At 42.7% G+C, this 26,858-nt stretch overlaps 1 protein-coding gene across 1 annotated transcript in view; it reads right to left on the bottom strand.

The window, feature by feature from the left end:
- The window catches only part of SLC27A2 (solute carrier family 27 member 2), a 49,099-nt gene extending 22,888 nt beyond the window's left edge, over nucleotides 1–26,211 (bottom strand). The window contains exons 1-4 of the mRNA XM_024567982.4: nucleotides 25,143–26,211; nucleotides 11,368–11,577; nucleotides 7,942–8,100; nucleotides 5,660–5,784 (exon numbers count right to left, since the gene is read on the bottom strand). Of these exons, the coding sequence (XP_024423750.2) occupies nucleotides 5,660–5,784; nucleotides 7,942–8,100; nucleotides 11,368–11,577; nucleotides 25,143–25,620 (972 nt within the window). The 5' untranslated portion in view covers nucleotides 25,621–26,211. The remainder of the gene's footprint in view (nucleotides 1–5,659; nucleotides 5,785–7,941; nucleotides 8,101–11,367; nucleotides 11,578–25,142) is intronic.
- Between the last annotated feature and the right edge of the window lie 647 nt (nucleotides 26,212–26,858).

Genomic DNA, 26,858 nt, shown 5'->3' with positions numbered 1-26,858 from the left:
GCCTGTCCCTGTCCTGGCCCCTGCAGGTCAAACTGGTCACTCTCCACTCTGTGCTGTTACATACCTCTCTCTCTATTCTGCTTTCTATCAGAATGGAGGGGATACAGAGAAAGAAATTTTGGGCTGGGAAAGAACCACAGAGGTTACCTAATTTTAAAGAATGGCAGATAATACTAGGAGGTAAGCTGGGTTTATTCAGTTGTTTCAGAGTTCTGTTCTATTTTATTTCACTTTCCTAATATCATGCCTTCAAAGCGTGGCCCCTGGAATTCTTTTCTGGTTCCCTCTTCCTCCTCTTGCTCCTCCTACCTGGGTCACACTCTCAGCAGGCAGGACAAAACCTCATTTGGGCCCCTGCCTGTATCTTCAGTACTAATTGGATTAGAGAAACACTCAGCTTTAGGTGTATCTTGCTCCAATAGATAACTGGAACATTGAATGACATTGTCTTTTTAGGCAATGAATGACATAAGCAAGGTGGGAGCAGACAATTGCCCAGTGCAGGAAATGAACTAAATTAGCCTTTCGTTGTAAGCAGGTGAGGTGCTCTGAGCGCTTAGCCCGATATGCAATGATCGAAGGTAAATTGATAAAGACTGTTCAACGACAGTACTGTGAAATCACTTGTCAATAGCTTTGCTATCCAACCCCCTCTCAACAGTATATGAGAGTGACTAATTTGAATGCCTTCTCTTCTTTCTTCCTTTGTGTATGGGTGGCAGAATTTTCTTTGATTCATTCAGTGAATATGTATGGAGCTATATACCCTTAAGCACCAAAAATAATGATAGTAATGGCTACCACCATCTGTTGATTATTTACTAAGTGTCAGGTACTTTGCTACATGCTTTACGTACATCATCTCCTTTTGCCTTCACAGCCCCCTGTAAGGTAGGTATGATTATTTCCTCTGTTGGTTGTTGGGAAACAGATTCAGAGAGGTTAACTATCTAGCTCAAAGGGGAGAGTCAGGAGTCAGGTCTGCTGACTCCAGAGTCCTTGCTGTTAAGCACTACATTAAGTCCCTTGAGCCAAATTTGAACTCCTCCCCTAAGGGTGGCTGGTAGCATTCCTCGTAGTCCTCTGCCCTACCAAAGGAGCTACTGAATACCATTCGGAAGAGGGAGGCGAAGCATTACTGCAGGTTCTCCTGAGGAGCCCTGCCAGCTCTGTGGAAGGCTGCCATGTCATTCACATGCTCAGCTAAGGCAGGTGTTGCCTCCCTGATGTCCATGTTGGGGGCTGGCGGTGTCAGCCCCTCCAGAGATGGTCTACCTGAGGCAGCTCTAGGGGTGAGAAAGATCCTCGTTACACTGATCCAGAGCCTTCCACCGTTAGTTCTAGTTTTTATCCACTTTTGGTTGAGAAGTCCATGTAATACCATCTTTCTTCAAGTTCCATTTAAATCCACAGATATCTGGGCTTCCTAGAATAACCTGTTTTCCTTTTGAATTATGGTACAACACCCGTAACACAATTTTACCATCTTAACCATCGTTAAGTGTACAACGTGGTGGTATTAATACATTCCTAATGCTGTGCTACCATCACCACCATCCATCTCCAGAACTCTTTCTATCTTGTAGAAAGAGCTCTGTGCCCATTAAACCATAACTCCCATTACCTCCCTCCCCCTGCCCCCATCCCACTTTTCTGTCTCTATGGTTTTACCTACTCTAAGTACCTCGTGTAAGTGGAATCATATTGTATTTGTCTTCTGGTGACTGGCTTTTCCCTTAACATAGTGTCCTCAAAGTTCATCCATGTTGCAGCATATTGCAGAATTTCCTTCCTTTTTCAGGCTGAATAATATTCCACTGTGTATATATATTTATATACTACTTTTTTGCTTATCCATCCATCAGTGGATGATTGAGTCCATGTTTTAGCTATTGTGAACATGGTATACAAATAGCTCTTTGAAATCCTGCTTTAAATTCTTTTGGGTATGTACCCAGAAGGAGAATTGTGGATCACATGGTAACTTTATTTTTAGTTTTTTGAGGAACTGCCATATTGTTTTGTACAGTAACTGTACCATTTTACATGCCCACCAAGAGTACACAGGCTTCCAATTTCTCCGCATCCTTGCCAATGCTTGTTGTTTTCTGTGGGTTTTTTTTTTTTTTGGTAGTAGTCATCCAAATGGGTGTGAAGTGGTATATCACTAGAGTTTTGATTTGTGTTTCTCTAATAATTAATGACATTGAATATTTTTTAATGTTTTTATTGGCCATTTGTGTATCTTCTTCAGAAAAATATCTATTCAGGTCCTTGGCCTAATTTTGCATCAGGTTATATCTTTGTTGTTGAGTTTTAGGAGTTCTCTACATATCCTGGGGATGAATCCCTTATCAGATAAATGATTTGCAAGTGTTTTCTCCCATTCTGTGGCTTGCCTTTTTGCTCTGTTGATAGTGTTCTTGAGGCAAAGAATTTAAAAATTTTTATGAGGTCCTTCTTGTCTCATGTTTCTTTTGTTGCCTTTGTTGTCATATTCAAGAAATCATGGCCAAATTCAATGTTGTGAAGTTTTGTCCTATGTTTTCTTCTAAGAGTTTTATTGTTTTAGGTCTTAAATTTAGTTCTTTGCTCCATTTTCAGTTAATTTCTGTATACACAAACAGTGTCAGGTAAGGGCCCAGCTTCGTTCTTTTGCATGTGGATATTCAGTTTCCCCAGCACCATTTGTTGAAAAGACTGGCCTTTCCCCATTGGATGATCTTGGCACCCTTGTCAAAAATCATTTGGCCATATATGTGAGAGTTTATTTCTGGGCCTTCTATTCTATTCCATTGATCTATATGTCTTTATGTTAGTAACGTACTGTTTTGATTCCTATCACTTTGTAGTAAGTTTTGAAATCAGAAAGTGTGACTCCTCTTGTTTTGTTTTTCTTTTTCAAGATTGTTTTGGTTTTTTATGGTCCATTGAAAACCCATATGAATTTTAGGATTTTTTTTATTTCTGCAAAAATCATCACTGGGATTTTGATAGGGATTGAATCAAATGCATAGATTGCGTTGGGTAGTATGACATTTCAGCATGTTGAGTCTTTCAATCCATAAACATGGGATGCGTTTACATTTATGTGTACTTCTTCTCTAATTTCTTTCAGCAAATGTTTTATAGTTTTAATTATGTAAGTCTTTTACCTCCTTGGTTAATTCCTAGGTATTTTATTCTTTCTGATGCTATTGTAAATGGAATTGTTTTTGTAATTTCCTTTTGAGATTGTTCTTTGTTAGTGTATAGAAATACAACTGATGTTATGTGTTGACTTTGAGCCCTGATCCCTTGCTGAACTGATTTATTAGTTCTAACAGTTTCTTTTTTTGTCTTTAAAAATTTTATTTATTTATTTATTTTTAGAGAGAGGAGAAGGAAGAGGGGAAGAGAGAGAGAAACACTGATGTGCAAGAGAAGCGTTGATCAGTTGCCTCTCTCACGTCCCCACCTGGGGACCTGGCCTGCCACACAAACATGTACCCTGACTGGGAATCAGCCAATGGCCTTTTGGTTCCCAGGACAACACCCAACCCATTGCACCACACCAGTTAGGGCTCTTTGTCTTTAGGGTTTTCTATAGGTAAGATCATCTCTTTTTAAAAAAATCTTTAAATGAAGGGTTTTTTGGTGGTATTGTAATCCTGATCATTTTTATAATTCTTTTAAGTTGTTTGCAGACAAATCAGAATTCAGGGGTGGGAGAGGGAACCAAGGGCAAACAGGAACTCCAAATCTACTTCTAGACTTCAGGGCATCCATGAATTAGAAATCAAACCATAACGTATTTGAAGATATAAAACCCCAAAGATCACAGTATCTGAGACAACGTTAAGAGGAAAGAGAAAGGTGGAAGTGTGTGTATGTGTGAGTGTGTGTGAGCGTGAAAGAGCTACACGCAAACATGCTTCTTTTCCTCAAGTCCAAAGGCAGCTCCATTAGAAATAAGAGAAATAACACGCCCTCCCTCAGGAAAGTTCTATCTAACAAGGAGGTACCATTAAGGCAGAAAAGAAAAGCCCAACAGAAGGGCCCCATATGAATTCCTAGGCTTTAATAGAATGCAATCTTGAGGACCAGATAGAATACTAATGTGAAAAAAATTCAATAATGACATCAACAAAAATTACTGTAGAAAAGGTTCTAACCCAGCTCACAGCTAATTATGACCCCCATGAATCCTTCAAATTTGCACCCCCAAACCTGAATAAGTGCAAAGCCCAAACATTTTGGGGGAACATATTAGCTCCTTTAACTTAATTATGTATCTCTCAGTGGTAAGAATTTAGAGATTAATTCAGCAAAATTTGTGGATGCCTAGGACGTGCCAGGTACTGATCTTAGTCCTGGGTATCTGGCAGCAAACAAAGTCCCTGGCACGTGGAGCGTCCATTTAACTGTGGGGAGGCAGACGACAGTCATATAAACCTGCACTGTGGCCAAGGTGGCAGTGCTGAAAAGCAGTAACCCATGGGATGGTGGTAAGAGGCGGGGTGACACCTTTGAGAGTCAGTAGGAGGAGCCTCTGACGAGGCACCGTGTGGGCAGAGACTGAGAGAGACGACTGGGACCAGAGCTGCTTGTACTTCTGTCTATGTCACACAGCAGCTGTTATATCATTTGAACGTAACAGATGTTTGTTTATAAATAGCATTTTATCAACCTAGTGATTCTTTGAATGCTTTCCTATGAGGAGGGAAAGGATTAAAGGAAGTAGAATCTGGTGAATTCACTGCATTATCTAGTCTAGTGTTTCTCAGCTGAGGACGATTTTGCCTGCCAGGGGACACCCGGCAGTGTCTGAAGACGCTGATTATCATGGTAGGGGAGGAGGGGAGGGTACTACTGGCACGTCCTGGGTAAAACCAAAGATGCTACTAAACATTCTCCCGTGCATTGAGCAAGTCCATACAGCAAAGAATGAAGGGGCCTAAAATGTCAGCAGTGCCACCGCTGAGAAATCGTGATTTGGCCCCTAGGCAGGCTGCTATACATCTCTGGCGAGAGCTGAGGAACTGGGCAGGACCTACGCTCCCAAAGGGCTCCATCAGGATATCTGGACCTCTGCAAACAGGGCAGTTTGGGGTTACCTTGGGGCATCTGTTCCAAACCATCAGACTTAGTTGGATGGTTTCAAAAGCCACATGGGGATTTATTCATGAGGCAGCATTACATACTTTTCCTGAATGCCTTTGGTATAAGAGAGGGCCAGAGGATAAGATGTGGTCCAAGCCATCACAAGTTTTACATCCTAGGGAGCATGGGAGACATGAAGACAAACACCTGCAGTGTGACCAGGACACATTGGCAGGTAGGAATCAAATGAGGTAGGGTAGGGAGTAATGACTTTGCTGGAGTGACCTAAGTAGGTTTAACAGGTAAGGCGTCATTTGAGCCGAGCTTTGAAAGTGAATAGGCCTTAAATAGGCAGAGAGGAAAGCGGAGGGTAAGATGTGAAAACACAGACAAAGAGAGGGAATAATAACATTAATCGCAACTGTCATGTAGCAATGGTGCCAAGCACTTTGTTGTGACAAACAGCTGTAGTCCAAAATGAAATCATATATACGAATCAGCTGCAGCCCAGCATGGCCCAGAGTGACTTGAATTCCCATTTTATCCATTTCAAAAACAATGAAACGTGGGGAGTTACCTGGGGCGAGTTGCACAGATACCGAAGCAGCTCACCGATGTACTGAATGACAGTGACGTTGTATTTTCGGCAGTCATCCCAAAACTGGCTGGCTGAAAATTTGTTCCGCAAAACAAGAGTAGCCCCTGCAGAGAGGGCATAGAAAGTGTTAGCAAAAAAGTGCTACAAAACACCTCCCCAATTATATTTGCCACTTTGAAAGGCAGAAACTTAAATATTATATTCATAAGTGTCGAGTACCAATCATATTCAATGCAAAACAAACAAACAAACCCCAAATGAGACCTTGTTTTGTCTTATAGGAGCTTCCAATCTAGTCAGAAAAAGATGCATAAACATTCTTTCTAATAAAAGTCAGTGTGCAATAAATAAGAGGTTCAAATGAGCCCCTATGGAAATGTGAGTGTGTGTGTACACATTAATTCTGCTTGGTCAAGGGCTGAGAAAGACTTTTTTTGAAAGAGGTAGGATTTGAATTAGCTCTTGAGAAATGAATATGGAGAAAGATGAGAGAATTGCAGATGAACATAAAGACAGCAAAGGCCAGAGGGTGTTGGAGGATGGCCAAGACTGAGGGGCCTGTAACAGGGGTGGGGAAGGGTGCGTGGCTCGTAAAAGATAACCCTGGAGAAGCAGCTAGGGGTGCAATCATGGAGAGCTTGGAAGTGCCAGGTGGAGGAACCAGACTTGATTTGTGTGGGCAATGGGAGCCAGGTTCTTGAGCAAGCTGGTGAATTCTTCTTTGTTGGGGGAGGTAGAGAGAATAATGGTTCCCAAAGATGTTCGCAAGCTAATCCATAGAAGCTGTGAATATGTACCTTACATGGCAAAAGGGTCTGTATAGATGTGATTAAATTAAGGACTCTGAGCTGGGAAGATTATCCTGGATTATCTGGGTGGGCCCAATGTAATTACAAGGTCCCTTATAAGAGGAAGGCAAGAAGGTCAACCGCAGAAAGAAATGGGATGAAAGAAACAAAAGGTTGGAGTGATATGCTTTGAAGATGAAAGAAGGGGCTAGGAGCCAAGGAAGGCTGGCAGCCCTTAGAAGCTAGAAAAGGCAAGGAAATAGATTCTTGCCTGGAGGTTCTGGAAGAAAAGCAGCTCTGCCAATACCTTGATTTTAGGATTTCTGACCTTCAAAACAGTCAGACAATAAATTTGTGTTCTTTCAAACCACTGAGTTTGTGGTAACTTGTTACAGTAGCAATAGGGGACTAGCACAACGGGTAAAAATAATATATCTATCATATTCAACCTAATTAGAAACATGAAATATAGCAGAGTGAAGTAAACTCAGATATTTTTTTTGTTATTAATTTATTTATACTCCTACATATACAAAAGCCCAATGTTTTCAAAGAGGAGACTTTTTAAAAATATTATTTTTAATTCTGTAGCATGTATTTTTGCTGCTTAAGCAAATGTGTAAGCAATTGAATTGCCCCTTTGGGATCCTCAGAGTCACCCTGTTCTTAAAAGGCCCAGCAGTATGATCAAGCTTAGTGATTTCTTGCAGATTTGGAAGCTGATGTGGGGCTGTTTTATAGCTGCTCAGTAGGTTGATGAGGGAAAGAAGCAGAGGCTTTTCCAATTGTATATGTATATGTGTGTATACGCGTATATGTGTATACACATATATTATTATTTATAATAAAATACCACATGAGAAGAAAAAATTCAGTTTTTTAGCCTAGAGCATTACAGATGATTTCCTGGAAGAGGTATATTAGACTGAGCCTTACATATAAAAGTGGCGTCAACCCTACTGGAAGAAGAGAGATGGCAACTCTGATTTGAATGGAAGAGTTTGAGAAGCAAAGAAAAGAGGCGACAAGCCAGGTGCTCTGACCAGAGCTGAGGAGCCGTGAAAACAGGGAAGAATAAAGTAGGAAGGAGACAACAGAAGGACAAGTTTACATTAGATGCTGATGGAGGCCACCATGCAGATTTCTGAAGATGGAAATGATGTTGGAGAATTATTTACGGCCTATGAGAATCAAATATCTTAACTTCGATAAACACCTCAAATATTTTTAAAAGTTTTCTCCTCGACATACTGAACAACTATAGCACTATACTACTAGACAAGCAGGCATGAAAACATGGAAACTATGTTAGATACCTGCTTGCAGTGTGTGAGGCAAATAGCCTTGTTATTAACATGGAGGTAAACAACTTCCAAGCAGACAGGAGAGTAGCCAGATTTGAATTACTTTTTCTTACGAGTACGTGTGACTGTGTACCGACCTCAAATGCTTTGTTGAGAGAAAAAAGCTTACCAGCCGCAATACATCCGTGTACACCAATCAGAAGTGCAGAACTGTGGTACAAGGGCAGAGGGGTATAGATGACATCATCTTTACCCACCCCGCTTACAGAAGAGAGGGCGGTTGCATACCATATGCGTTGATGATTGATCACCGCAGCTTTTGGGAGACCTTTGCAAAGACACAAGAGAAGGCATGAGTGAGCCAAGATCGGCCATTTGCAGACATGTTGTCCGGGAGCGAGATCTGGCTTCTGAAAATTCATCATCCAGTGATTCGAGAATTGCAGAGGCGAGGGCCAGGATTCGTGAGAGGGCAATTTTCTCTGTTACTGACCAGACAGTAAATAGTTTAGGCTTTGTGTGGTCATACAGTCTCCGTTGCAACTACTCAACGCCACTATTCTGTTGCAGCCAAAGCAGCCAAACACACAAAGCAACAATTATTAACCTTTTTTATCTCATGGCACACATAAACTAATTACTAAAATTCTGTGTCACACCGAAAAATATATTTTTTGCTGATCTGACAAAAAAAAACAGGTATAATTTTCACACCAGTCAGCTACTGTGTGGGCTGTTGTCATTTTTCACTTGACAATCTAAGGGAAAAGAGGTCAGAGCCCCTGACTGAATAGTTAGGTACTGCATGCCTGAAAAATTCTTGCAGCACACTGGTTGAAAATCACTGACATAAAGGAATGAATGTGGCTCTGATCCAATAAAGCTATTTATGAAAACAGGTGTGTGGGGTGTGTGTGGGGGTGCTGTACTTAGCCCACAGGCCAGAGTTCGCCGACCTCTGTGTTACATGGTTATTACAGAAGTAATTTTAAGAGAAAGGAATAAATGCCTACTGGATTTCTGCTCTATGCCTGCCACTTTGTAAGACATTTTCAAAATTTCACTTAATTCTCATAATTAATAAGTGGAATTATATTCTCTAATCCAAAGATAAGAAGGCTGGGTTTCAGACTTCCCATCATCTTCCTTCCTAACCACTTTTATGGATTTCTTAAGTATTCGATATGCATATATGTGCATACATATGTATAAAGAAGCTCATACATATATATACAGTTATGAACATTTGCTTACATATTCTTGCCCTTTCCTCCATTTAAAAACTAAAAATGCTCTTAAGCACTTTGCCCTCCACTTAACAAGGTGTCTTGGAGATCAGTCCATATTTGCACATAGAAATGTCCCTTATTTACTCATTCGTTTATTCTGTCTCTCCATTGCACCCAGGCCCCTGTCTGTGTGTATTAGAATTTATTTACACTGTTTTGCTATTTCAAATGCTGCTGCAGTAACTAACCTGGCCCACGTGGTAGTTCACACTGAATGATACCATATATGTAGGACACGTGTGCTCAAGTGAGACTGTAGGGTCAAAATATATGTCTTTGTAATTTGGATGGACAGTGCCACGTTGCCAGTTTCAAGATCTGATTCTATTTTTCCTCCCACCAGCAACATATGAATGTACGTGTTTTCTCAGCCTAGCCAAGGTGGGCTCTCAAATGGTAGAATTTTTGCAAATCTGAAAGGTGAAAATTGGTATCTCAGTGTAGTTTTAGTATATGACTAAATACATGGATATTTTCTTAACTGCAATTTATGCGAGATTTTTTGGTAAGACTTTATTGAAAGGATATTCTTACATTGTTCCCCATGGCAGGTCAGTTTGATGGAGGAGAGCAAGAAGTCATGGCGAAGGCGCTGGGCTAGAGGTTAAGACCTGAGTGGGTATATTGGCTTTGTGAAGAGAATGCAGTTCTCTGTACACTCAGACCCTCCATCACCTGATGGTGCCGTAGCCAGGTGCTGCCTACAGCACAGCAATGCATCATCAGGCAAAGCAGTGTGGCTAGCAAACCACCCTCGTTGCAGACGCCATTGAAGCTTCATTTTCTCTGACAGTGGGACAGTGGCATTGTGTTAGTATTGAATGCCCTATCTGTACTAATATTAAAACATAGAAGAACGCATCAAGAAACCAATTGTATTCACCGTGAAAAAGAATCTTCTGGATAGTAAAAGCCCTGAATTACTTTTTAAGAAAAGGAGATGCAAAGCCTTTGCTGCTTTGAAGTACTTTTAGAAACTTCCCTAATTTAAGATTTTTATTAATGAAGAAATAAGAATGTTTGGTAACTGTGCTCGTGACTGCCTTTGAGGAGCAGGGAAAATATTGTGTTCTCCAATTGCTTAAACGAGTTCTTTCAATTAGTGTTTACAAGAGTAACTTAGCAAAATTTTATTCAGAGACCACAAGAAAGTAAAATAAACATCAACTCAATCTTCCAAGTAAATGTTAATTCTGAATTATGGGGTCAATTACGGAGTGCTGATTTTTTCTCCCTAGAATGGTTTTATTTTGACTGCCCAGACCTGGGTTTTGAAGATGCTCCATACTTATCTGTCTAGCAGTAAGACTACAACTCCCTGTCACTACCCAGGGGCTCATTTTATCTCCATTCTTTCCCAAATCAAAGTTCACAATTTAATTTTACCATTCTCTTAAGAAATGAGTACAAAGCCTCATATATTAAGGTAGTGTCTGCATGTAGTGGAAGCATTAGGCTGACTCTGTCGCCCTACCATTTTGTTGGCGCCGCAGCACACATTATAACTGGGGAATAAGAAGGGTACACTTTGAAGTGTGTTGGGAGAATTGTATGGACAGATGCCATAAAGCTCCTAGGAGAGCTCCTAGTGCCTCCTACCCTTAATATTCATTGTCTGTTCCACAGAGCAGTGTTCCAATAACACTGTTAATTGGCAGTGCTTTTTTCTTAGTGGCTCATAAAAATAGTACTCCAGCTTACAGTTGAAGGCATCCCTGTTTGATAAAAAAATATCTTAGTGGAGAGCCATCCTATCCCCAGCCCAGCAAACAGCTCCAGTTCCGTGTTACATGAGAAGAAAGTAGTCATAACATTTATAAAAATACAACCCCATTATTGTCCCATAGTCTTCTCTGCTGTTCCATGTATAATTGGTTATACTTTACATAGGTATATGTATTTATATACATTCATTATATACATACATACATTTTTATATATGTATTTACATATACTTTCCATAGGGACTCCGAATATAATCAAAATATAACAATCATTTAAAAAATTCCAAAAACCTAGTCAGGGTCAAATTTCATCCATCATCATAATTTTGGTAATTTTTTGTTGACCTTCTTATCTCTTCTACATACCAATGAGGGGGACATTTGCATAGCTTGGAGAAACCCCAAAGGGATCATATGCTATGAAATAAGATCAGTTCCCATAGGCAAAGGGCTAAATCCCCTGAAGTAGTAGTTATCTGATAAGTTTTGTCAAAGAAAGAGAACGTTTGAAAACCTATCCCCGTATTTAACTCCTTCTTCAGGACAGGTTCATTTCTTTCCAAAGCCCGTCTTTATTTTTACCTGTGGTTCCTGAGGTATAGATATATATGGCAGGAGTGGCAAAAGTGACTTCGGACCTCCATGACTCTGGGACGGGCTCGGTCGACACCTCGTCCACTTTGTCCAGCAAAGAGCCAACCCCCTCTGTGCTGGACGCTCTGCTCACGTAGTAGACGGACACGTCGTCCTTCTCCAGGCTGGGCAGCACCTCTTCAACAGCGGCTTGCAGTTCTGCGTTTAGTGAGAGAAAAGAATCCAAACACACTAAGTGAGCGTGTTAAAGTACTGTTAGTGCAGAAAGCTTCACGGTAATTTTATTTTCAGTGTAAGTTTTGCTAAAATGTACAGACTTGACAAGTGAGGCATGGAATTCATTTTTAGGCATGGAATTTGCCACATTTGAAAATATTGAAAGATTCCAACATCTGAGGGAAGGTTGGGTTTTGATGGCTTTTCATAAGCAGCAACTGGTTGGTTAAAATCTATATGAACAGGTGGACATACAGGTAAAAGCCAAGATATGTAAGTGCATCCGTTATATGCATATTTTGTATACATCTCAAAATACTCCAGAAGTAAATTTAGTTATTCCCAATAAGTGCCCCCCAGGATCAACGAGGAAAAAAAAGTGTTTAAGGAAGGAGAAATAAAAATGAGGGAACCATGCTAAATAACAAAGACGATGCAATTTGGCTTTTTGGGTTTTTTTTAACAAGTAGTTCCATTAGGAAGTTTCAGCTGATCTGAGAACTAAGCTCCAGATTTCATAAGCACATTCTCTGGTCTGAGGGAAAAAAACGATTAGCACGTTTTCACCATGGGTCACACTGCAGTGGTGGATTATTAAAACCATTTAAAGTGACCAGTATTTTTAAAAATTAAAAGAGAATGAAAGAGAAATTTCCAGAGCACATCACACCTAGTAAAAGGTACTTATTGTTTTTTAAAAGTTTTGCTTCAGTTATGTTGGTGTGTGGGTACTGGGTTACAAACAAATGTATTTTTCACTGTAAGTCAAGGTCAAAAAACTTTAAAGACACTAATTTAATATGCAGACCACATTTCATGCATGCCACTTGGGTTTCTGTGCCCTTAAACAGTAAGATGAAAAGGCCTTTAAGCTTACTTGTGAACACACTTATTCTTAATGGGAAGGTGACTCAATATCCCAGGGAATTACCTTGGGGAGGCCATAGTGAAGCCGTCCTATATGCTTTGTTTTTCAGATGTTTGTGTATAATGTCTCTACCAAGACGAGAAATATCATCTAGGTGGATGCCTTTAAGTTTTTTAAAAAGCAGTTCAGCCCTGGCTGGGGTCGCTCAGTTGGTTACAGCGTCATCCCGATACGCCAAGGTTGCGTAAATAAGTGGAACAACAAATTGATCTGTGTCTCTCTCTCCCTCCTCCCTCTCTCTAAAATCAATCAATAAAAAATTTCACAAAAACCCCCCAAATTTGAAGACATTTTAGTCGAATGGCTCATGGACCTGATAAAAATAAGTCAAAGAGTAAAAAAGGTTTATAATGAAAAACAACAGGCCTTTATCTTGTCTCCTCTCAAGACTAAACCTGCTGCCTAAGTGCAATCACTTCCGATTCTTAAAGCTGTTTCTTCTGGCAATCACCGTTCATCACCAAATAATGTACTTTTCCTGCTACCTCTTGACATGTTAATTTTTATCCCCACACCTGTTTTACCTGTGTCCACTCCCAACACTTACTATGTTCTCTTTATGTTGTCTGGGTTAATGGTATTTGTATCTATTCTGAGAACATAACTGTTTCCCCAGCTTCGTCTATGAGTTGGCTGTAGAAGCTGAACACCGATAATCAGAACTGATGGGATTATGACTATGTAAATATTATTCACACTATAGTCACATTTCCTTTCTTGAACAGTGTTCTCCTGCAGTTTGTAATGGCTGTCATTTTAAAATATATTATTTGCCTCAATTCTTTCTTCAACCTCCATCAGGTCAGCTTCTCTGTGTTTTACCCTCCTCTACTCGTTTATTGTGACTGGTTGTTCCCTAGTCCTTCAGCACTCTGGGAAGAGTCCCAAAATACCATCGTTATAAAAACTGGAGTGGTAGTAACGGTCCATCCCTTGGCACTGCCTCGGTTCCGGTGTTCATTATTTCCTGCCTAGATGATCGCAACAGCCTCCTGACCAACCCCCTCGCCCCTAACCTCTCCCAGCTCCCAGTTTACCAGCTCCCCTACTGCTCAGCTTCTTGTTACTTCCTCATTGAAAATCCTTCTGTGTCTGCTCATCCCAGTGAAAGAATCCAGTCTTCTTATGCAGCATGTGGGGTCTTGGTTCACAGTCTGTCCTGCTGTTTTCCTGATGTCACCTCCTTTCTACCTCTCGTCCCCTTTCCTCTAATCAGCCCACCTATGAGAACTGAATATACCCCTCCTCTCACATCTCATTTCCTTTGTCTGGGTGATTTCATCGGCTTGGAGTGACCTCCCAGCCTCTGGCCACCTCGCAAACTCCTGCTCACCCTTCAAGACTCAGACTCCCTTCTCTGGTGTCTTCCCTCAGAGCCAGGCTGGCGCACCCTCGGGAGTCCGTGTACACTTGCTCCAGAGTATTACTGTGTAGTGTGGTGTGTGTCAATTCTTCTCCTCCTCGACAGTGAAAACTTTAAGATTGAGGGATTATAACTTAATCATCTTGGTGCCACCCCACTAACATTAGATGATTTATAATTGAAAGAATCTGCACAAAGTATTGTATTAGTCAGCATGGAAGAAACGAATAACCTAAAGCTGTAGATTTTAAAGGAAGCAGGTCCTGCTATACTGTGAGTTGATAAACCTCTAATAAAATAAAGTGCAAAATAAATAATTTCTGTGACACGTGTATGCCTTGCATGCAAGTAAGGGTCCACAGAAGTAAATTAAAAAATAACTACTATTGCTACTTAAAGAATTAAGAACTCTCCCTCTGTGTCTCTCCTCCCCTTATGCCTGAGGCTGAAACTATATACGCAAATTGTGTGTTCTTGAATTACCTGGATTACTTCTCACTTTCTCCCAGCATTTATTCAACATCTATTTATTTTTAATATATATTTTTTGAGTTGATTTTAGAGAGAGCAAAAGGGAGGGAGGGAGAGATGGGGAGAAACAGCAATCGGCTGCCCCTTACACATGCCCTTGACTGGGAACCGAACGCATAATCCAGGCACGAGCCATGACGGGGAATCAAACCTGCAACCTTTTGGTCTATGGGAAGACGCTCCAACCAAGTGAGCCACATAGGCCAGGGCCATTCAACATCTAGACAAAGAGTGCCCCCTGTGTATCCGACATGGTTCTGAGCACTGCATGTAATAGTATGCAAATCAGACACTACCCTTGTCTCACAGACCCTGGGATGAAGTGGGAGGAAACGAGAAATAATCTGTGAAAAGCTGTCACAGGTGTCACAATCAGGAAAGGAGACAGTGTTTTGGAAGCACATGGGAGGGGCACAAAGACATTCCAGAAGAAGTGTTATCTAAATGGAGCTCCGAAGGAGGAACAGGAGTGCCCAAAATAAAGAGCCGCTGAAACTGACTGGGCCTGTTTCTAGCAAAGGACACAGCATGGGCAAAGGCCCAGAGGCAAACTGCAAGGTGCCTTAAGTACAAGAGGCTGACCCTGACTGGGATGCAGGGTGGGAGGGGAAGAAGACTGGGGGAAGAGGCTGGGATGTAAGCAGAAACCAGGTCTCTGGCTCAAGACAGGTGAATGGGTTGGAGGGACAAGACCAGAGTGAGGGAGACTATTTGTAGATCAAACTCTTCTGTATGAAGGTAGCACTGGAGGGTGGAGAGAAGTAGATGTATTAAAGAGATGTTTGGGAGGTAGAATAGACAGGATTTGGTGACAGTCCTGATGAGAGCAAAATTCAAAAGAAACTTGAATTTTTCCAGTAAGTTTTGAAAGGAAGATATACTCAGGCATTAGCGCTGTAAAACTTAATGACAGTAATAATAAAAAGTAAAAGGAAATGTAATTAAGCAGGTGTCACCCTTGATCATAATTCAGGCAGTTTAGCAACTTGCACCTTCTACTTCAGCCATGTTCCCCCTTGGCCCTCCAGGCATCCGTTTGTGATCTCTGACCATTCAGGAAGCCATCCTGTCCAACAGGAAGAGCATCGCTCCTGCCCACCACAGGTTCCCTACCCGTCTGTGGGCTGTTGATGAAGAATTTGCATCACGGCATTGACTTGAGTGTCCGGTAGCTGGCTGACGCATCAGGACATGCCTGGGGGGGCATCCTGTGATAGCAGCCTTTCTTCCTTCAAAGATGCTGATAGAAAAACTGAAATTTGAAAGGCAATTCTGGATGTAAACACCTCTTATTAACTATGTATTTGACAGTGCCCTTCCTTAAGTCCTTTATAAATATGATTGGACCTAGATGTTTCTTCATCACACATGAATCTTTGTTGTTGCTGTAATTCTTATTGTAAAGTCTGCTTATTTAAGATGAAAGTGGTAATCCACCAGGACACATAGCTCAAATAATTCTACTTGCCATAGAGTTGAGTTCCCTGGGCCTCTGAGAGTCTGAGATTTGTATGCGGGAGTGTTTTGGGGAATGACACCTGGGAAGAAGGGGAAGTAGGTCAGAGAGGGGGAGAATTTGAACCGCAATGTGGTGACACAGTGGCCTCCCTCAACTGATCCTCTGATCCTATGGGACCTCTGGGCCTGGGACGGCCCTTCATGGTTGTGCCAAATTAAGGCTCTACTTTCATGCCTGGCCAACAAATGCAGAGGGGAGGTGGAAAGTGGGTAGGTGGTAGTGCATGACCTTGGGCAAAGCGGCTCTCTTCAACCAAGGGCAAGCCCTAGAAAGGGCCTCAGCTGACACCTGTCAGCAGCCAGTGCTCGCAGCAGCTGAGGAACGAGCCCTCCTCAGTTCTGAGGTGGGGACTTGGGCAGCACATCGCAGTACTACACCCTTCATTCTTACCGACAACAGAGATGTAAAGTTCACTTGGACAGAACAGTTTGTGGAGTAGCTTTCACATCCATTAGTTTACACAATTTGCACAACCACTCGGTGTTGTAGATACCAGTAACCCTATTTTTCTATTGGTACAAATGAGAACAGGGGCTCAGCTAGTCTGTGTATATGTTACATATACAGTGAAAATTATACTGGGCTCTGGGATTCCCACCCCCTTGTACTAGTCATCCAGATTCAAGTTTCGGTAAAGTATCTTATTTTTTTGCAAGATGCTGTCTACTAGGCCTCCTGAATGCTTGTGAATGTGACTTTGAAGAGTAACACAGATGGCCCTGGCCAGGTGGCTCAGTTGGTTGGACCGTCATCCCATACACCAAAAGGCTGTGGGTTTGATTCCTGGTTAGGGCACATACCTAGATTGTGGATTTGATTCCTGGTCAGGGCGTGTATGGGAGGCAACCGATTGATATTTCTCTCTCACATTGATGCTTCTCTATCTCTTTCTTTCTCCCTTTGTCTCTCTCTAAAATCAATAAACGTATCCTTGGGTGAGTATTAAAAAAAAAAAGAGTAGCATGGATGACCTCTTGTTCATCTTTTTAATGAAGAGCATGACCCCATGCTTTATGTAAAGCGTGGGTATGAGAAATAGTGTTCATGGAAGGGCACAGAGTAGGTTTGTCATTTCCTCATGAGTCGAGGGTTAAACTCTGGGCTGAAATAGAACCTCAGAGAAAGCAGTACACATTCAGGTGATGGAAAATCAAGTGATTACAAAATCCCCTCCTCCATCCCAAATCTACTTGTTAAAAAGAGAAAAAATCCAGGTAGCATACAATATCCTCCCTCCCTCCCCAACACACACCCCCCTTTTTTTATTTTAAGAGGGAAGAAAAGAAATTCCTGAATACACATTCTTAGAAAGCAGGGAGAGAGGGTGGGCGATGGGCTGCATCAGCCTTCATCACCAGGGTTGAAAGGTGCTACTGTCAGCCTGCAGCTCTCAGATGGGAGCGGCATTCGTCTAATAGCTTGTCCTGCTATTAGGTAGCCTCATTGAATGGGGAACTGATTGAGTTAGTTAAAAAAAAAAAAACCAAAACCCACCAAAAAGTAAGATCTGAAAAGAAGGCAGTGAAAGGAAATGCATTCTGATCAAACTTTCAGGATAACTGTGAAATGGTTGGTGGATGAACAAGTCAGGACCGAAGGCTTATCTACCCTTCATTCAGCAAGGCAATGGAAACACAAACTGGTTCTAACCCAGCCCAGGAGACAAGCTGAAAATGGTTTTTTAAATGCCGTTTGTAACCGTGGTTTCTCATTTCTATCATTGGCAATTCGAAATTATAGTATTTAATAACCTATTGTCTAGTCTGTATGTCAACATGCATGTACCCCACCCCTCTCCCCACAGAAAAAATTACCCTGAGGTCAGAAAGGTGTATAATCAAGGTTAAGTGCCATCAGGAGTAAGTAAATATTTAAAAGGGATGCATACTCATCTTACATTTATGTCATTATGTAATTTCTTAATATTATTTTTAATCTCGCAGTTTAAGTTCTTGCTTACATGAACACTTGCTTTCTAAAGAGCCCTGGAATCATGGGTAATTCCTTGTTACCAGATTACCAGGTCATACCAGGCCTCACAGTTGTCATCATTTGCTATGTATAAGCAACAATGTCACTTATCAACCAGCTTCCTACTTCCTTGTTTCTCAGACGCTGTGGGGTCCTTTGTAAATAGTGGTCACTTACACTCATCAAGCAGAATAATTTGAACTCTATCCTTCTTCAGAATCAATAACATTAACAGCTGATTTAGAGTTTATTTTGTTTTTACCTCTTCACTCCCTTCTCGTTTCTAAGGAAAATGAATTTTTAAGTATTCCCAGATACTCCAAAGAGGACATACAGAAGACCAATAGACATATGAAATGATGTTCAATGTTACTAATCGTCAGAGAAATTCAAGTGAAAGCCACAAGAGATATCACCGCACACCGGTCAGAATAGCTATCATTAATACATCAACAAACAACAAATACTGGCGAGGATGTGAAGAAATGGGAACCCTTTTGCACTGTTTGTGGGAATGCAGATCGGCACAGCCACTGTGGAAAGCTGTGAGGAGATACCTCAAAAAATTAAAAATGGACCTGTCTTTTGACCCAGTGATCCCACTTTTAGGAATGTATCCGAGGAATCCCGAAACATTAATTCAAAAGAATATACTCATCCTTATGTTCACAACAGCGTTATTTACAATAGTCTAGATGTGGAAGCACCAAGTGCCCATCAGTAGATGAGTGGATAAAAATGCTGTGGTACATTTACACAATGGAATACTACTCAGCTGTAAAAAGGAAGGAAATCTTAGTTTTTGCAACAGCATAGATAGACCTGGAGACTATTATGCTAAGTGAAATAAGCCAGCCAGAGAAAGATAAGTACCACGTGATTTCACTTATATGTGGAATCTAATGAACAAAATAAACTAATAAACAAAATAGAAACAGACTTATAGATACAGAGAACAGGGATTAAGCAAAAAAACCAAAACAACAACAACAAAACCAAAAAACCCAACAAATTCATAGATACAGACAACATGATGATTAACAGAGGAAAAGAAGGGTGGGGGAGGTAGGAGAGGGTAAGGGGGACAAATGGCGATGAATGAGGACTTGACTTGGGTGGTGAACATACAATACAATATACAGATGATGCATTATAGACTTGTACATCTGAAACCTGTATAATTTTATTAACTAATGTCACCCCAATAAATTCAACAAAAAAGTATTCCCAGATATGCAAGCAAAGTGCTAGGTGCTTTTTTTTTTTTTTTTTTTTGAATGGAAATGTACAACCATCCCCTTGTAATCTTTAGTTATGAGCAGGCCAAGAAGAAAAATTCGAGAGAACATCTTTAAGCTACCTGTCCATTCAGACCTTGGGCTACCTGATTGGGATCCCAGCCCTAGAACACACTACTCATTTGATGTCTGCCTGTGCCCCACCCTCCTATGCACAGACTCCCCAGTGTGGTCCCTGCCCATCCTGTGCTCATCACTAGTTACCCCTCTGGCAATGAAACCCAGAGAGAGAACCTCTCTCCCACTGCCAGAGATAAATAAGTCTTTGGTAAGGTGAGTCTGGGCCTGGGGAAGATTGAGTCTAAATGGATTGTCTGAAATCAGGATACATCTGATTTTTTTCACATCATTTTTTATGCCCTTGTGCTTCAGAGAAGAGAGTCTGTTACATCCAACCAGAATGGCGCAACTCATTAATGCAACATTTACTGAGTGACTATTATGTGCTAGATATCACTAGGGCATTATGCAAAGATATATGAGAGAATTCTAAGCCCTGAGACAATCAAAGGGCATTGAAGCAACTCATCTAAGTTACTGCTTGGGCAACCCAGAGAGATCTGAGGAATGGAGATAAGATTATATCTACGCCCCGATCCTTGATTAACATTAGCGCTGGAAAATTATCTCCTTCCATGGATGTGAGGTCAGTGCTGTTGGCCATTCCTTGGATTCTCTGAGTCCCTATTTTCTCAACAGTAGAGTCTCTTCAGTAAGCAGCTTTAAGAAATTACTATTATTTAAGGCCAGCTTGCTATTGTCCTTACTTAGGAAAACTCTTTAATGAAGCATCTCACTGTGTTACCAACCTGATGAAAACCGCCTTTGGGCTCCTCTTGCCTGAAATGCCCCCTCCCCAACTGCACTAGCCCAGCTTAGTTGTCAAGGCCCCCAAGAAGCCCTCACCCTCTTCTCTTCCTCCCACAGCACTTTGTAGCTCTTACAGCATCCCTATCACATTCTCCTGGATGTCAGAATCATGTATGTATGGTTCTGTGGCTTAGCTCTTTTGCTGGATGCTAAGATCCTTGAACGATTTCATTCTCTTAACTTCCCATCCCACCCTGGAAACTAGCTTGTACCTTGTGGGGACTCTCTCAATGTTTCTTGATTTGAAATTAAATTATTGTACCACCTGTTTTTCTCAATCTAACTTCAAAAGTTTGTATGAGGAGACTTCTCCTTGGTCCGAACACTGGTTTTACAACGAAGTTCTCTTGTTTTCGAACTTACAATGAGCATGCAATACTTTAAAAAAAAATTGGAAGCATTTTCCTTTGTCACGTTGCTGAAAGGAAGGCCCAGTTTTGTTTTTCACAGCCGTGCAAAACCAGGTCAAAGGTAATCTGGAACATTACATAACCCCCTGGACCTGAGGCTTGCAATAGAAGGCATCTTCAACTGTTACTGAGGCTTTGTACAAGAGTAGTGGCTGTAGTGGGGGAGCCTTGCACGGCTACCTTGGGTCAGACAGTGTAGACCTTGCCAGTGAACTGAAGGAGACCTGGGTTATTCTTCTGAGAGAAGAGCTAGTTTAGTGAAAATCTTAAAGCTAGCATAAATGGAAACAAAACGAATTTACTATTTTGGGGGCTCTTTTGGATGTTTTCACAAAATATCCTGTGTTGTATATAATGAATTATGCTTTCCTGCCTTCCTCGTAGTCTATGTTTGGGAAGGTGCTTAAAAATCTGCCAGGCCAACAAGTTGGTTTCTATCAACAAGACGAATAACAGTTCAAATAGGCGAAGGCAATTTTTCCATGTGAATATTTACACCACACCGAGCCGCAGAAGGAAGACCATATTCTCTGGGAGATGGGAGCAACTATTTGATCTGGGGAAGTATTTGTGAATCTTTGCCTTTTGCTAAGTGTAATGAATTCTGAAGAAATGATTGGGTACTGAAATTCCTGATAGGGCTGAGCCCTGTTGACCTTTACAGAGTCCCACACATTTATGGCAACTGGGTTAATCCTCAGGTAAATGCCCCTGTGCTGGTCCCTTTACATACGCTCCAGAATTTGACACAGTTGGGACGCAAGAGCTTTTTACTAGCTCACTCACAAGCTCTGAAGCTGGAATTCGAAGTGCAGAACCAGCCCTATCGAATTGTCACCACTCCAACCATTCTAAAACTCCTCACCTTTATGCACCACGTCCAGAAGGTTTAAGAGAATAAAAAGTGCCCTGGAGGGGGGAAAAAAATTGGGTTCTGTCCCCAGCTCTCTGTTGCTCACTAGCCATGTGGCCCCAGGCAAGTGTGATCACCCCGCTGGGACTTGGTTCGGTGTGAAACAAGTGGAAATTAGACCGATCGTCTCTCCAAGTCTAGTCCTCAGACCATCTGCTTCCAAATCGTCTGGGGATGGGGTGGGACTTGGTATAAAATACACATTCCTGGAGCCCACCACAGTCCTACTAACTCAGTATATTTTGGCGGACAAGGTTCAGGAATCGGTTTTTCCAAGTAAGCTTTCCATGTGATTCTTATGCTCATTAAAATTTTCTCTCTAGAAATCATCAACAAAATACAAAGACAACCCACAGAATGGGAGAGCATATTCGCTGATACATCTGATAAGGGTTAATATCCAAAATGTATAAAGTATTTACAAAACAACACCAACACAAACAAACACACGACCCAATTAAAAAATGGGCAAAGGACCTGAATAGACACTTCTCCAAAGAGGACATACAGATGGCCCATAGACATATGAAAAAATGCTCAACATCACTAATTAGAGAGATGCAAATTAAAACCACAATGAGATCCCATCTCACACTTGTCAGAATGACTATTATCAATAAATCAACAAACAGCAAGTGCAGGTGAGGGTGTGAAGAAAGAAGAACGCTTTTGCACTGTTGGTGGGAATGCAGACTGGCGCAGCCAATGTGGAAAGCAGTATGGAGGTACCTCAAAAAATTAAATATGGATCTGCCTTTTGACCCAGCAATCCTACTTCTGGGAAGATATCCGAGGAAACTTGAAACATTAACTCAAAAGAATATATGCACCCCTATGTTCATTGCAGTGTTATTTACGATCACCCAGATTTGGAAGCGGCCCAGGTGCCCATCAGTAGATGAGTGGATGAAAACGCTGTGGTACATTTACACAATGGAATACTACTCAGCTGTAAAAAAGAAGAAAATTTTACCCTTTCCAACAGCATGGTTGGACCTGGAGAACATTATGCTTGGTGAAATAAACCAGTCAGAGAAAGACAAATATCATATGATTTCATTCATATGTAGGCCCTAACGAACAAATTGAACAAAACAAAACAAAGACAGACTCACAGATGGAGAGCAGATGTTAGCTAGAGTGTGGTAGGGGAGGTTAGGGGGTGGAGGGACTGAGCAAAAAGGAAAAAGCACTCATGGACATGGACAACAGTGTGGTGATTGCTGGGGGGAGGGGTATAAGGGACTAAATGGTAATGGAAAAAATACAATAAAGATTAAATTTAAAAAACTTCCTTTCTAAAGTTCTTTTTTTTTTTTTTAATCTTCACCCGAGGACATTTTTCACTGCTTTTAGAGAGAGAGGAAGGGAGAGAGAAAGGAAGAGAGAGAGAGAGAAACATAGACTGGCTGCCTTCTCATAACCCACAACCTTGGTGCGTGTCCCGGCCAGGAACCAAACCTACCACCTTTCAGTCTATGGGACGACACTCCAACCAACTGAGCCACCAGCCAGCGCACTTTGCTGATGTTTCTTACTGACATCAGTTGGAGGATTATAGGGTTAGAATGTCTGTAAAATTCCTTCCAACTGCAAAGAATTCTAAGAATTAGTTTATTCAACACATTTACATATGGGTACATTTATTTAGTATGCAACTTTGGACTCTGTGTTATCTCCTTTGCAGGAACTGGTTCAGGTCAGAGTGTAATTCTACACTGTATGCAATGGTCTCTCTCAGTGATTTGGAAAAACTGAATGTTTTACAAATTTGTGGCCTCTCTCAAAGGTCAGTTGGGTGCTAGAGAGCGCCATAGGTCCACCGGAGAGCCTAGTTCAAATTTGATCTGAATGTTGGCATTTCATTCTATTTTCTTTATACAATGAATGACCTAGACATAACGCTCAATGGCAGAGGACGGTTTTCTGGGTGGAGAAGGACATATCTAGTTGTATTCCTGACCTGAAATTCAGAACCGAACTCTATTATAGTCACTTAAACCTAAGCTTCTTTGTCAACAGAACTCCTAGTCCTTGACCTTCCTCTTGGGCCTGGGATATGGTCATGCGCTGCGAAATGACGGTTTGGCAGATGGTGAATGGCATATATGGTGGTGGTACACCACACAACCTAGGTGTGTAGTAGGCTACACCACCTAGGTTTGTGTAAGTGCACTCTGTGATATTTGCACAATGACAAATTGCCTTACAATGCATTTCTCATAAAACATTCCTGCTATCTCCCGATGTCGGACTGTACTATGCAGTTTAATAGTATTTCAATCCCTCCTGGAGTGCCGGGGCTGCCTTAGGTCCCAAGGTCACTGTGCTAACCATTTCCCTCTGAATCAACTGGTAAAGTAATAGATTTAAGAGCATCTTCTGGTTAGTGAAATTGTCTCATTTCCCAACCACCTAGAAACTGTTGGGAGTTTTGAAAGGACCATGCCCTTCAAACAACTTTGCTCCCTTTTAAAGTGACCTCTGTTTTACACTTTTATATAAAGTCTTCATTTTTTGGATTGTTTCCTTTATGCCACACAAAACAGATGTGTAAGTTTCCTGGTTTCTCACAAGCCAATAGACATCTTTCTGTGACACTAGGCAAACGGCTTAGCTTGTCTCAGGCTCCTCAGCTATGCAGGCAAGGGGGAGAGCAGATGGATGCTTGATTCCTTCCAGCTCTAATGCTTTACAGCTGCATAGAGGAAGGAACATGATACAGGGAAAGGCATGGGCTTTGAAGTTGGACAGACCTAGATTGAAACTTTAAGCCTCAGTTTCCTCAACTCCATACCGGGGGCAATGATATGTTATCTCTCAGGGTAACAAAGGTACCCAGCATAGGGCTTTGTACAGAAAGGCATTCCAAAAAGGTGAGGCTCCCTGGCTCCCTATTCCTCTGTGTTTTTCAGCCCCCACCTGGCTAGCCTCCTCTTACTAAGGGAGTGGAAGCAACTGCTGGTCCTTATTCAAGCACAGAGACAAGCTCTCTGGGAAGGGAAAACCGGCGGCCTGGTGGTTAACAGGTTCTTGGTTTCTTGGCATGGTCACCATGGTAGCATGAAGTTACCATTTCAGGTCTTGTTAAAATATAGCAGGAGGTTAACAACAGAACCAAAGGTCACTATTGCTATAGGTGCAGAAGGGGATCACCAAGGCGCTGCAGCAGATCCCTAAAGTCTTCTCATTGGGGACCAAAACCTTCACCTTGAAGACCACCTCATCACACAGGAGGAAACCAAGCAAGGGTCAGAGAGGGAAAATGACTTTCCATGACTACACAGCCAATCAAGCAGCAGAGGCGAGGATTTTTTTTTTTTTTTTTTTTTTTTAATCCACTGCTGCTCACAGTCAAGACCCTCTGCGTTTGATCGCAGATGTTGTCAGTCTTGGTAAAGAGCTTGGACTCTGACCCTCACGGTGGACCGCCCGGGTTAACCCCCCCTCTTCCCAGCCCCATGACCTGGGGTAGGTATAAAGCTTCATTTCTCTGGCCTCAGTGGTGTCTCATCTATAAAGTCTGATGGTAAACGCTGCCTACTGTGAGGATTAAAAGCAACACAGTATATGTAGGGCTTAACACAGTGTCTGGGCCGGTCAGCTTCCACAACGGGCAGTTCTAAAAGACTAATTAGCATTTCGAGGAAGGGCTGTCAACCTCTCTCTCCACACCTCCAGATCCAATCTGAACCTCCCCCTCCGAGGAGCCCAACGCCAGGGCCCCGAGGTTCCCGGGCTCACCTGGCGAGGCCAGCAGCACCTTCGCTCCGGAGCACTGAAAGCAGTGCAACAGGGACTTCGCGCGGATGTTGTAGTTGAGGCACGCCATGGCACAGCCGAGCTTCATCAGCCCCAGCCCCAGCCACACATAGGCCGGCTCGTTGCCCATGAAAATCGCCACGCAATCTCCTTGGCGCAGGCCGAGGTGGTCGCGCAGCGCCCGCGCCACTTGGTTGCTGCGTCGGTCCACCTGCGCGTAGGTGAGCGTCTCATCGCGAAAGATTAGGAAAGGCTTGTGCGGAGTCTGGCGCACTTTCTCCAGGAAATGTTGCAGGATGGTGCGCGCTGGCCGCCGCCGCCCGTATCTGCGCACCCGCCGGGAGAAGCCAGCCAACTGCAGGAAGTAGCCCGTGTCCTGTAAGAAGTAGGGACAGCAGAGATTCACCAGCAGCGGCAGGAGCAGCAGCCCTGCCAAGGCCGTGTAGATAGCGGGCAGCATGACGGTGACGGGGCCCCCTGTCCCCGCGAGGGCGGAGGGCGCACTCTGGGCGTGCAGCGCGGCGGCTGGGGGTGCTCCTGGCGGAAGGCGGGCTGGCAGCGCTGGGGCGCGCGGCTAGGCTGGGTCGACGGCGGAGTGCCTGGGCTGCCTTAGTGGGCTCTCGGCCAGGTGGAGTGACGGCAGGTGGAGTGGCCTGTTGGCTGCCTGAGGTTCCGGCGCGACCTGCCGGCTGAGCCCGCCCCCTCGTGGGGGTGCAGACACCTGCGCTCCTGGCCCGCCCCTGCGGCCGTCCCTCGGCGGACACAGCCCCACCCGAGTCTGGATGTCTGTGGTCAAGTGTGGACTCCTGCGTTGTGACCGAAGCACTTTACAGCTCGGAGCTGCAGGTTCCTTATAAAAATGGTGGTGATGAGACACACTTAGCAGATGTTCAGAAGATTGGAGGAGATAATGCAGGCGTGCGTAGAGCTATTATTTATTGCTACAATTAATTGATTGCCTTATGGATGACTTATTGTTATTATTATCAACGAAGTGCCTACTAAATGCGAGCCAGTCCTGTTATCTGTTAGCGGGTATCAGGTGCATGGAGAAATCAGAATCCCATCTCTCCTTCCTGACCCCGGGGGCTCTCAGTCAGGTGTCTTCGTTTCTCAGATTTGCTGCTCCCCGCAACCCAACCCCAGTCCAATTGCCGGACTGTCTCCTGAGACAAGGATTTCAAGTAGCACAAAGGCTCTAGAGATTGTCACTTCCTGCTTACCCAGCCCCTGCCCTTGGTTAAGGAGCCAATGCTCTAGTCCTAGTTGGCCCCTCCCATCCAGCCAGCCCAGACTGAAATCAAGCCCTGGTGATTTTTTGATTTGTTTTAGTATTTTGTTCTGTTAAGTTATCCCGAACCCCCTGCCCTCACCCACCCCATCCCGCCCGGCCACCTTGTAAGTGGAAGATACTCCACTATTGTCAGCCCAGTTCAACACACATTTACTAAAATTACATGGACATTATTGACATTTCTCAAAAGCCATTTCTTTCAGTGTGATCCTTTCTTTTAATTCTCTTAGTGCTGCTTCTGTCCAGGGTGGATACTCACTGCTTGCTGCAGAGGAGGGTCGGGACCTAAATGAAAGTGTTTTACTTTTTTCCTCTCCTGTCATCCTGCATTCATCCATTCTTGTTCTTAAGAGATACAAGTAAGAATGCTTCCTTCTGTCAGGCACTGCTGGGGCTTTCCTGCA

This window comes from Desmodus rotundus, chromosome 7, assembly GCF_022682495.2.
Source record: "Desmodus rotundus isolate HL8 chromosome 7, HLdesRot8A.1, whole genome shotgun sequence".
Taxonomy (NCBI): Eukaryota; Metazoa; Chordata; class Mammalia; order Chiroptera; family Phyllostomidae; genus Desmodus; species Desmodus rotundus.
Note: the sequence above shows the minus strand (reverse complement) of the source record. Positions and strands in the feature narration are given on the sequence as shown.